This window comes from Podarcis liolepis (assembly GCF_965112155.1).
Source record: "Podarcis liolepis genome assembly, chromosome: 6".
Classification (NCBI taxonomy): Eukaryota; Metazoa; Chordata; class Lepidosauria; order Squamata; family Lacertidae; genus Podarcis; species Podarcis liolepis.
This window is the reverse complement of record NC_139559.1, coordinates 48790165-48803393: the sequence shown is the minus strand read 5'-3', so window position 1 is coordinate 48803393 and position 13229 is coordinate 48790165. Positions and strand designations below refer to the sequence as shown.

The 13229-nt window shown below is 43.5% G+C and overlaps 1 protein-coding gene across 3 annotated transcripts in view; it reads right to left on the bottom strand.

The window, feature by feature from the left end:
* AHCYL1 (adenosylhomocysteinase like 1) overlaps positions 1-10089 on the bottom strand; it is a gene marked incomplete at its 3' end in the record, with an annotated part of 49475 nt that extends 39386 nt beyond the window's left edge. For 2 of the 3 annotated variants that reach the window (XR_014527598.1, XM_083509466.1), the window contains exon 1: positions 9770-10005. Coding sequence is in view for 2 of the 3 variants with exons in the window: in XM_083509466.1 (XP_083365592.1) it covers positions 9770-9880 (111 nt within the window). Of the gene's footprint in view, positions 1-9769 lie in introns of all 3 variants that reach the window. The other variant, XM_083509465.1, reaches the window with a different exon arrangement.
* Between the last annotated feature and the right edge of the window lie 3140 nt (positions 10090-13229).

Genomic DNA, 13229 nt, shown 5'->3' with positions numbered 1-13229 from the left:
TAGTTCAACTAGCTCACTATGAAAAGGAAAAGGCAATTCCTGAGCTCTAAGACTTGAACCATGTCAACAGGAAATATCCTTTCTAAAAAGCTGCTCACTAGATTCTTTTTTTAAAAAGGATTGGCTAACGTTTTAAGCAAGTTGTATGACCACAAGTCAACCTTGTGCTGTCATTCCTTCAAAATCACTTTCATGTTGTCACCATCAGGGACAGTTTTGAGTAGCATGCTGAACTGCGTACATCCTAAGGAAAAGGTTTTTAAGCTGTGCTACAAGACTACAGACGAACCTTTCAGTGTTTCACTAAAACAAACATTTAAAACTACTTGGCCTCTGGTTGAGGAAACTTCACAATGGAACAGCACAAAGGGCAGCCAAAGATAGCAAGTTCAGTGCTGGTAAGCCCTGAAGGCGGCTATGTCCCCAAGAATTAATGGATTCAAACACAAACTAGTACTTTTGGTACATAATATGCAATGACTTTAGAAGAAGTTCTGCACTTTAAGAGGCACCAGCAAAAATTCAATCAAATAACTGAAATATAACTTCTTAAAAATTCATTCAATGAAAGCAGCCTTGAAAATAACTGCAAAATTGCTAACCTACAACAGCAACACTACTACCACTATGACTACAACTACGGTATTTTACAAGCCCTTCTGCTCACACATCTGCATCAGTCATTTATGCCACACATTTCTCACCTGGAATGGAAAAAAGTGACATTCTTAAAGCTTACAATATATTATCCACCTGAGAAGTATACTGCCAGTGTAAGGGGGTCTCTCAAATCAGACAAAACTATTTTGAGCTACTGGATCCCAAGAACACCTAGTAGTTTATTTTTTTGTTGCCATGTTCCTGTTTGGTTACTGAATAGATCACAAATAATTTACAACTAGAGTTTCTATATGCATAAACAAGATTGCTATGTTCCAACCACACACTGTGAGGCAGTTACCATAGCAATATTTAGAATAAATCAGGAAAGGATCTCTAAGTTTACACAAACTGGAACTCCCCAAAATGATTGTCATAAGCCCAAAGGGAGCATTAGAACCTAATCTATAATGCAAAATTGGGGGGGGGTTAATAAGGCTGTTTCAAAATCTACAGCCCTTCAGCATCCCCCAGTATGTCTTTCACAGACTTCACAACCAGCTAAATAACCACATCTCCATTGTTGCTATGAGGACACACAACAACAAAGAGAAGGAGATATGCAAACTTGAGCATTTCTAGAGCTGATCATTTCATCAACAACTGAAGCACTTATTATAATGAGACTCTTGGGAAACCCATCAGAGTTGCTCTAAAGAATCTGAATGACAAAACTTTCTTCTATTAAGGGATGTTGAATGACTATTATCAACTCAAGCACTAGTAAGTCCATTTTAAGTCTGCACATCTGTCCACCTGTAGGACTCCTTGGATTATCTACCGTATTGTCAGGCTGTGCTATCAGGAAGTTGAAAGGGGAGCATAGTAGGTCTTTCCCTTTCTAACAGATATTTGCATTACTACAAACATTTTAGCACTAAGCGGCAAGCAAGTACCATGTGCAGTGGTACCTCGGGTTACGAACTTAATTCGTCCTGGAGGTCCGTTCTTAACCTGAAACCATTCTTATCCAGAGGTGCTTAATGGGGCCTACCGCTGCCGCCAGTGCACAATTTCCGTTCTCATCCTGGGGCAAAGTTCTCAACCTGAGGTACTACTTCCGGGTTAGTGGAGTTTGTAACCCGAAGTGTTTGTAACCCAAGGTACCACTGTATTCTACAATGCTACTTCTAAAGGTTGCCTAGCTATCTTCTAGGATGAACAACCCTGTCAGCAGCAGCTTTTGGCCAATTCTGAAAGACACAGAACCAATGCTTTTTTTCTGGGGGGACACATACCCCTAAACATTTTGTGAATCTCTGTACTTTTGTCCATTCACTGTATTTATTTTTCCCAATTTGAACTATAAAATGGTGATTTTTCTTGAGTCAAAATGAGAGTACCCCTAAACAGTTTTTAAGGGGGGGAAAGCACTGCTTAGAACCAAACAATGTTGAACACACACACACAAAAATGTGCTGAGAAGACCAGGAAAACTAGAGACCCATACACACCGCAAGACGTTCTGAGCAACAATTTCTATGCATAACAAAAGTGAAAACGAATGGTCAGAAATCAATGTGGGTCTGCAGGGGTGAGCAACAATCTCATGGGCAACACTAGCACAGCTACTTCTTAGATATATAATTGAAAGGCAATGTAGGATTGGGAAACAATGGGCATACAGTGGTACCTCCAGTTACAGACGCTTCAGGTTATAGACTCTGCCAACCCAGAAATAGTACCTCAGGTTAAGAACTTTGCTTCAGGATGAGAACAGAAATTGCGCGACGGCAGCAGGAGGCCCCATTAGCTAAAGTGATACCTCAGGTTAAGAACAGTTTCAGGTTAAGAACGAATTAAGTTCTTAACCCGAGGTACCACTGTATAGGGTTTGGCCAAACTGAGGCAGGGGGCAAATCTTTTCCCAAGCAATTTGGCTGAGAATATTGCTTCTAGTCAAGATATAAATAAGCTATTGGTCAAAAACCAATGAAAACTGGAGAAGTTGATTGATTGCATGTTAAGAGGAAATCTATGTTTTTCAAGATGGCATATGTAGATTTGAAAAAAAAAAGATGATTTTTCATATCCATTCATGCAGGGAAGGAAAAAGGAAGGAGATTCTTCTGTTAAGTGGACTCTGTTATACAAAATATATCCATGTTATGTATTAACATGGAGAAGACATCAGAGCTTGAATTCTGCAAATTTATGCAAAATAAATACATGCAATTTATTCAAACTGCAATATTTCTGCAGAATTGGGATTTTGACAAATCGTGTATGGAACATATGCTAGAAAAATAGGAAGGAACAGGGAAATACACAAATATGCATTGTCACATTCTGATTCCTGATTAATCAGCACAACAAACTGTACATTTTCTAATTTCTTATTGTTCGTTTAAGAAAAATAAGAAAAATAGTTTGAGTTTTCTGTTGCAGTTGTAGTGCACATATAGCACTAGAGGAATACCATTTAGGGTAAATTAACCAGCATATAAAATTCTTTTTTTATTAATATCTTTTTTATTGATACTTGTCCATTATATACAAAAGTTCATACCCAATACAAAGTAACTTTTTATGATACACCATAATAAATGAAATGCTTTAAAAATCTAATCTTAAAAGGAACAGAAGAAAAAAGAAGAAAAGGGGCAAAGAGAAAGAAAAGAGAGAAAGAAAATAAAATGAAAAAGACTTCTACTTCTCTGTCCTGCAGACAAATATAGTATTCACTCAATAACACTAAAGTAGTCTATTTTCTATGGGACACAGGTGGCGCTGTGGTCTAAACCACAGAGCCCAGGGCTTGCTGATCAGAAGGTTGGTGGTTTGAATCCCCGCTCCTGCATGTCGAGCAGTACATGTGAAAAGGATCTAGGAGTCTTGGTTGACCACAAACTTGACATGAGCCAACAGTGTGACGCGGCAGCTAAAAAAGCCAATGCAATTCTGGGCTGCATCAATAGGAGTATAGCATCTAGATCAAGGGAAGTAATAGTGCCACTGTATTCTGCTCTGGTCAGACCTCACCTGGAGTACTGTGTCCAGTTCTGGGCAACACAGTTCAAGAAGGACACTGACAAACTGGAACGTGTCCAGAGGAGGGCAACCAAAACGGTCAAAGGCCTGGAAACGATGCCTTATGAGGAACGGCTAAGGGAGCTGGGCATGTTTAGCCTGGAGAAGAGGAGGTAAAGGGGTGATATGATAGCCATGTTCAAATATATAAAAGGATGTCACATAGAGGAGGGAGAAAGGTTGTTTTCTGCTGCTCCAGAGAAGCGGACACGGAGCAATGGATCCAAACTACAAGAAAGAAGATTCCACCTAAACATTAGGAAGAACTTCCTGACAGTAAGACCTGTTTGACAGTGGAATTTGCTGCCAAGGAGTGTGGTGGAGTCTCCTCCTTTGGAGGTCTTTAAGCAGAGGCTTGACAACCATATGTCAGGAGTGCTCTGATGGTGTTTCCTGCTTGGCAGGGGGTTGGACTCGATGGCCCTTGTGGTCTCTTCCAACTCTATGATTCTATGAAGTGCAAGTAGATAAATAGGTACTGCTCCGGCGGGAAGGTAAATGGCGTTTCTGTGTGCTGCTCTGGTTCGCCAGAAGCGGCTTAGTCATGCTGGCCACATGACCCGGAAGCTGTCTGCGGACAAATGCCGGCTCCCTCGGCCAGTAAAGCAAGATCAATGCCACAACCCCAAAGTCGTCCATGACTGGACTTAATGGTCAGAAGTCCCTTTACCTAGTCTATTTTCTATTAGGTAATTTTTTCAATCTTCAGATCCAGATATTATAAGTTTATTTTCTCTTGCATGCAAAAAGTCCATAAAAAGTTTCCAATCCTTAATAAATGTCAATAATGATTTTTCTCTAATTAAACACATTAATTTTGCCATCTCAATTAAGTCCAATAATTTTATCAACCATTCATTTATAGTAGGTAGGGCTGTATCTTTCCATCTTTGTGCCTATAGCAATCTTGCTGCTAAAATTCTTCACCTAAGATTCTGAAACCCAAAAGTATATTTACAAAATTGACAGTATACAATTGTAAAGCAGAAAAAACCCCATCACTGCAGAAAGTGTCAGTCCAATGTGTATATGTAAGCATAAGGAACGTACTAGAGGGAGCTGCAATGAGCAATGAAGCTGAGAAGCAGAAATACTGATTGCTGAGAAGCACAAAAAAGAAGTGGGCAGAGAGGAAGAGTAACACTTTTTTATACTTGTTAATATGTTGTCACTGGAAGGGATTCTGTAGAGTGGGAGTACATGACTCCACTTGCCTCAGTCTGCTACCTACATGAGTGGCACGATTTTTTTTGGGGGGGTGGAAATCCAAGGAGTGACTAAAACTTAAAGCTGTTTTTGAACATTAATCTCTCTTTTCTAACTCCTAACCTCTCTTTGTTTTCTTTTATTACATGCTATTAACTTTTTTTAAAGCTGTGATTAGTATTCAACACTAGATGTACTTAAATTAATGGCCATGACTAACTTAGGTTTATTAACTTCAATGGGTCTGCTCTGAGTAAGACAGTAAAACACAACCCTGTGTCCTAATCACAGAGTTGTAGAGATGGAAGAGACCCTGAGGATCATCTAGTCCAACCCCCTGCAATGGAGGGATATGCAGCTGTCCCATACAGAGATCAAACTTGCAACCTTGGCTTTATCAGCACCATGCTCTAACCAACTGAGCTATCCAGGCTGACGATGGTAAGGTTGGTTTTTTAAAAAAGCAAACAATGAAACACAAATTTGCATAGAGGGATTGATTAATATTGATGCAACTAAGAAGATCTACGAGCCACTTGTAAATATCTGAATAAGGAGTTATTCATGATATGAATGTACAAAGACTCAAGGGGAGATTTTAGCACTGTGGTGGTAAAAGCTTTGAGGCGGGGGAATAGGCCACAGCTTGAAGCATTTTAACGGATTATATAGGAGTGCTAGAATATGACAGTACAATGGAAGGAAACAATCCTATATTTGGTATGGGTGGAAGAGCAAAATATGCTTGACCTTCTACTTTCTTTGACCAGCTGTTAGGAAGATGGAGAGAGGAGATAGAAAGAAATGCAAGAACATATTCTTATTGAATCTATCACAAGCAGCCATGAGGGAGCTTTGTGGCATCCATAGCAACCCAGGAACTCTCTTTTAATGGGGGTGGGGGGTATTGTAGTACTCTGCTGTAGACTTATAGTGACTAAGATAGTACCCTCTCTCCTCAGTCTGTATGTAGAAACTCAAGCTGTACTATGGTAAAGCTGCAGAACTATACTATTAGCATTCTAACTGCTGTAATATAAAAAGTGTGCCTTAGCCCATTGGCTAAACAAATCTTCTCAATTACACCCTTGGCAGTTTAAGTGGCCTGCACCCGTAAGTCTTGGCTTGTTTATTTTATGAAAGGCAAAATATAATTTGAGCACTAGTTTTCACTCATTTAAATTCATAAAAGCAGAGTTCAAAGGAGTCAGAAACAAAAACTCTTGCCTACTACAGAGCATTGCACCCACAAAACGGCCATTCCCTGAACATGGACAAAATGAACCTTTTGAAAATAAAGAAAGGGCCACCCATACCACCAATCCGACATCCTAGCTGTAGTCATCACCGATCCTCTGGGCAGGCTAACAATGTATGGGCAATAATCCATCCTGATGCCAATCGACACAAATTAGGTGACACAATAGTCACAAGGATCACAGTAGGAGCAATGCTAGCAGCTGGAACACCTGGAAGGCTTGGCAAGAGGGGTTACATCACTGATACTCTCCCAGTAAGTCCCTTTTACTGATGCCAGCCTCCTCTGGAGGAGAGGTGGCCAAGCTGACTTTGAACCATTTGGTGGGGGTGGGGGGAACATAGCCCCACCCACTCCGAATCGTATTTAAGCCAGGATGCTGTGGCCCCTTGGGAGGGCAGCAAGACTATAACTACTAGCACTGGTTAGTCCTATTATTACTAGCCTGTAAATACATATATACAGGGCAATATCAAAATTAAGTCTAGACTATTCTACTGCAACACTAACTTATCAGGTTAATTAACTGCTTTTAGTTTTCCTGATATGTTTTCTAATAAACTGTTTTCAAATTGCAGACCATTTTGGGCATATGTTTACAGCGGGAAAGTGGCATATAAATAAACTATGTTTAAACTTTAAAAGGTACCTTATGTACACCTTCTTAAATAAACAGACAAGGTTCTGGGAATAGATGAGGACAAAGAAATTCACCGATCCAATTAAACCTCCTTTCTGTTACATTTAAAAACATTGATAAGGAAAGTGTGTCACAGGAACTCCACTATTAACATTACATATTGGACAAGATTTGAATAAACAGTAGCTGAAAACATTAATTTATGTCCAGATCAACCAATATTTAACGGTCTTTTCTGATTTATGAGTCTCAGACATTAGCTGCACATTCTATATTTATCTAAGCAATATTTCAATCAAACTTGAGACCCATATAAGTAGCATAAATGACAACATTGGAGTTAAATACAGGCTTAAAGTTAAAGCAACTTTAAAGAGCAACTATTTGCAACCAGAAATTTGAGAACTTCTTTCCCTGCAGTGTTCTTCTAAACCACTCGAACCAACAACATAGCATATTATACTTCAATGGGATATTGAGGCCACACATATACAACTAAATACAATACAATGCAGTACTAAATACAGCCACATAAGCAAACTGGCTGTAATAGTGTATACCAATGGCATAACTATATCTGGATAAACAACATTTACGCAGGCATGGCCAAACTTGGCCCGCCAGATGTTTTCGGACTGCAACTCCCATCATCCCTAGCTAACAGGACCAGTGGTCAGGAATGGTGGGAATTGTAGTCCAAAAACATCTGGAGGGCCAAGTTTGGCCATGCCTGGTACAGCATTGATGCCAACCCCTTCACAGCTCTTTTTAATGGGGGAACACTCATGAGGTAGGTTTGGATGTCTTTTCCATAATCTGAGATCTCAGATCAGGGGGAGCGTGTGTCTAGGGCTGGCCCAAGATACCTTAAGGACAAGGCCCCTGCCCCAGCCTCATTTTATGTACAGAAACTGAACAGATTGGATAGGGACAGGACAGCATCATCCACCACAGCTGAGGATAGCAGGTTAGTTTAGAAGGTGTAGTTAAGTTCATGTGGCACCTACAGCTCTGTCCTCCAACAAAAGGGTCCAACTGGAGGGCTGCTGACACCATCCCCCCAGCATCTGCCACCTGAGGTCGTCCTCCCTCTGCCAACCTCATATATGCAGTTCTCCATCCATGTTTGGATCATCAAAAGTACAAGGTCACAGAAACAGTCCTGATAGGTACCCCAACCACCAACTCCACACAAATTACAGAAACATTATCAGAGATGATGTGTGTCTGGAATAGGTAACCATATCCCTTTTCTGACAGTTGATTTTGGAGGACAGGAATGCTTCCTGCTGGAGTTCATGGGCACAGCAAAATATGTATGTATATTTTTATTAACACACTTGTGATTATTTTGTAACTTAGAATTTGCCAAAGCCAAAAGGAATAACATCTCTAGTTTCTCAAATTTTACTTTCTAAGGTGGAACTAATGGTTTTGCATTATATTCAGGTGGAGCAAACTGGAATGTTATAGGCGTGGTCCTTGGGCACCTGCTAAGCATGAAGTTTGATCTTCCAACTAGCACCAAAATGTTTCTGCTAGTCATTGAAAGGCTGGGCTGTACAAAAGGTTTCACAAAAGGTTTCAAATGTGAGTTTAAGGAAATAAACTTTATTCACAAGTTTAATTCTGCTTCAGTTCAGCCATCAAAAGGAAAATGCCCATTCTCCCAAGAAAAGCTCTGATGTCTTTGGAGCTTTTGCCTCATACTCCATTCAGGTTTAAGTTCAGAGCCATGCAACACAAAACTAGGGAGAACGCAATGTTCAGCCCAGAAGGACTTCCCACAGGAAATCTAAGCCGAGAATTCTGGCTGTATCTGCCCATGCATAACTGAAGAGTTCACAGTTACAGCTCCACTAACAGCAATGATTACTAACAATTACAACCACTGAGGCTGCAGGTAGATGATTTTTGAAAATCCTAAACCAGGTAGGAATACAAAGCAAAAATAGCCCTTTCCACTAAACAGCACTTAGGAATAGCATGAAGGCATTTTCTCAACTCTGGATTGACATTCTCAATGACAAACAAAAAGTTGAGAGCATATTCCAGGTAGCACAAAACACCATGCCTCTATCTGAAGGTACATTTGCACAAGTCAAGCAATAACTCTTGTGGGAGCTCCCACAAGACTGCCTGGATTAAGCCTGTACTGCTATGCTAGGACAGATAATATACTGGAAGAGTATACTGAGGAATTGTGTGTGAGACAGACATAATGATATGGAAAAAGCTACAGGCCACTTTTAGCTTGCACAGCATCCATAGCACCTCGTTCCCAGGGGCAGTTTTGACAGACAGCAGTCAGATATCACATATGCATGCTGGGCTCCACACTGTTCCTAGCTAGCCGGGTGGATGGAGGAAACCAGAGTCCAATCTCCTCTGGACTGCTAGACGGAAATGCTTTCCACTGGCAGACATGGGGATAGAGACCTTCGAGGCAGACGGTCCAGCCTTTCAGCTGCAAAGAAAAGTGTTCGCACGAACACCGCCCAGGCCTGCCAAGCTGAGGATCCGTGTCCTAAAGGACCTTCCTTCCCAGTTCTTACACCTGCCCAGAGCTGCCACAGCTGAACCAGAGCTCCAGACTCCTCCACATCTCCTCCTCCTGGAGTTTCCCCCCTATTTCCTCCTCTTCCCTAGTCCCCGCCGGAGGGGATCACGTCTACATGCCTTAAGCCCCGGAACCAGTTTTCAGGGTCAGGTCTCAGCGCCGGGACACGAGAAACGCCGACGCAGAAGAGAGTTCCCCTGGGCATGTGCAGAGCGCCCGTTGAACCTGCAAGCGCGTCAGGGGTCAAGGGGAAGGAAAGGCTTTCCCCCACTCAGAGGGCGTGACTTTCAGGGGTGGGGGGCTCAAGCCCCGGCCCCTCTGGCGCCGGAGGGCCTGAGGCGCCGAGCCCCGTCGCTGCCGCCCCGCCCCGCGAGCGCCCCCCGAGCTCCCCGCTCCTCCGGCCACCGGCCCGCACCTTCTTGGGCGCCTTGGTGAGCGTGGACATGAAGGAGTACTTCTCGGCGTCCTCCATCTCCTTCGTCTGCTTCAGCTCGTCGCCGGCGGCGGCGTCCGGCACAGAAGACATCGTGAGGGCGAGCGCGGAAGCGTCCGGGCGCCGAGGCCGAAGGCAGCTGCTGCTTCTCACCGGCTCCGCCGCGACCTCCCTCTGCAACCGCCAAGACTGCGGCCGCCGCGCTTCAGCAAGGGGCGGGGCCAAGGGGCCAAACACGTCACCACGCACGCTCGGAGTCGCCCGCGAGCCGCTCGCACACGCACAGGTCGGGCACGCGACGCCTTCGCTCAAGGATCTGGCGGAGGAGTCTCGCTTTCAGGGGCTGCAGCGCCACCTGGCGGAAGGCGCCGCGAAATGGCCGTAGCCTGAGCTTCGGTGATTGCGGCCAGTCGTTGCGCATTGTGCCTCCCTAAGAGCAGGGCCGGCCCAAGGCATCTTGGACCCCAAAATGGTATTCCCCTCGCCACCGCAGCAAAAAGGGGTGAGGGGAGATCTACATCAGGAACAAGGGGGGAAGTAACATCAACATAAGGATCTGATGTCTCATGGATCCTGCTGCTTAAGACAATTGCCTCATGTGGTTTCATGGGTGGGCTGGCCCTGCTAATACTGTAGTGTATTATTAATTTATTTGTTGCTTTAAAGGTAAAGTGTAAGGGACCCCTGACCATTAGGTCCAGTCGTGACCGACTCTGGGGTTGCGGCACTCATCTCGCTTTACTGGCCAAGGGAGCCGGCGTACAGCTTCCGGGTCATGTGGCCAGCATGACTAAGTCGCTTCTGGCGAACCAGAGCAGCGCACGGAAACACCCTTTACCTTCCCGCCAGAGCGATACCTATTTATCTACTTGCAGTTCGTGCTTTCGAATTGCTAGGTTGGCAGGAGCAGGGACCGAGCAATGGGAGCTCACCCCATCAAGGGGAATCGAACCACCGACATTCTGATTGGCAAGTCCTAGGCTCTGTGGTTTAACCCACAGTGCCACCCGCGTCCCATATTTGTTGCTTTAAGGAGCAACAAAAGCACTCTCAAAGCAACTTACAAAAATGTAAATATTAACTAACAAAATATAATAAAATGTAATAGCGTTTAAAATATTAAATAGCACTGCTCCTGGTGGCTGTTGGATGACTGTTTCAAGTGGCTGGAAGAGCTGTCAGATTTTTTCCACGAGCTGGTACAGTCACACTGGGAATTTTGCACTTTCGGAGGCATATCAGTCTGACTCCTGGTCAAGCACAACCCCAATGCCTTTGAAAGGACATAGTTCCATTTTATCTCTTTGATTTACGATTTGTATTTATTTCATAAAATGTATACACCATTTGATTGTAATAAAGTTCAAAGCGGTTGACAAAAAAGATCAAACAATAAAATCAGGGGAAATTCACAACCATACTTTAAAACATACAAAAGTTAAAATACAGATTAGAATTACCTCAACTTTCTAAGCATCTGTATAGGCTTCTCTAAACATAAATGTTTTTAGCAGGCACTGTAAAGAGTGCCATGAACTTGATCTCATTAGGCAGGAAGTTCCAAAGTGCAGGTGTTGCCACACTTTTTATGAACTCATCTGTCAAAGGCATCTGTGCTCTGGGGCATTAGAGATCTGTTTGGAAAGACTCACTAAGTAGAACTCTGCTCTCACCTTCCCATGATTTTGGGTCTGTTCCCTCTCCCGCCAGCACCAACTCCTTACACATATATGAGACCAGATGTAATGTTTTAGACTCTTCCAATTTAATCATTTCTCTTTGATTTCCCCATGCTTGTTCATGGTCTAAAGGCTATGAAATAAATAATGAGGATCATACAAAAAGTGATCATACACTATTTATACATATTAATTTATTCATTCATAGTTTATTAAATTTGTCAGTTGCTTTCTCTTGCCCAGGGCAACCCAAAGTAACTTACAACCAACCAAACAGACCCCACATAAACCCCACATGGATACATTACAACCAAGAGGGAAGAGAAACCCATTAAAAACATCCCACCCACTTCTAAAAGGCCACAGACAGTCAAAGGCCAAAGACCTGTTTATAGAGGGAAGTTTTTGCTTGGCCCCTAAAGATATATAATGATGCTGGCAGGCAAACCTCCCTGGGAAGAATATTCTACAGACAGGGAGCCACTGCAGAAAAGGCCCATTCTTGTGTTGCCACCCTCCGGACCTCTCATGGAGGAGTCACACAAAGAAGGGCCTTGGATGATGAATGTAGGGTCCAGGCTGGTTCATATGGGGAGAGGTGGTCCCTGAGGTATTGTGATCCTGAGCTGTCGGGCCAGGAATCACATTATACAGTATGTTCAAGCTGCCTGCTGAATTCTACAACAGCTGAAGTTTCCCAATCATCTTTGGAGGCAGCCTCATGTATAATGGGTTGCAGTAACTTCGAGGTTACCAGAGCATAGGCAACAGAAGTTAGACTATCCCTGTCCAGGTAGCAACAGGGCCACCAGCCAAAGCTGATGCTACCAAGGCCACCTGAGCCTCATGCGACAGCAAAGGACCTAGAAGTAACCCCCAAGCTATACACCCACTCATTCACAGGGAGTGCAGACCCTCCAAGGGTCCCTATTTTCCAGGGATGTCCCTGATTTAGAGAAGTCGTCCTGGTTTCTGATTTGATCCCAGAATGTCCCGCTTTTCCTTAAGATGTCCCTATTTTGTGGCTTAGGGCCCTCGTATTTACGGGACCGCCTCTCCAGAGGACCTTAAGGTCCATGAATAATCATAGTTTAGAGCAGTGTTTTTCAACCACTGTTCCGCGGCACACTAGTGTGCCGCGAGATGTTGCCTGGTGTGCCGTGGGAAAAATTGAAAAATTCAAAATATATATATATATTTTTAAAAGTCAAATTTTCGCCCACTAGGCGGGCGCCGGACTGTGTCCACCCTATTTTCCATCCATCCTGGGTGGGGATCAGATCGGATGGGATCGGATGAGATCTCTATGGGATCCCCATAGAGAGCAGCGGGGCTCTGACATCTCCCTCTCCGCACACAGTGGTGGTGTGCCTCATGATTTTTTTCATGAAACAAGTGTGCCTTTGCCCAAAAAAGGTTGAAAAACACTGGTTTAGAGGTCCTGGGTCCTAAGGAAGTTAGATTATCCTTCACTAGGGCCAGGCTTCTCAGTGATGGCTCCGACCTGATGGAATGCTCTGTCCCATGAGACCAGGGCCATGCAGGATTTAACTTCCTTCCGCAGGGCCTGTAAGACAGAACTATTCCACCTGGCTTTCAATTTGAACTTAGCCTGATCTTTTATTCCCCTTTCTTCCCTCCCCCTCCTCTTTTTATGAAGATTACCCGCTCTGGGATCCCACAGCTAATTCTCCCCTGGTTTCCTTGCTGGCCCAAATAGGACTAATTTCGGCAGCTAGCCCTGGTGATCATCTAATGTTATT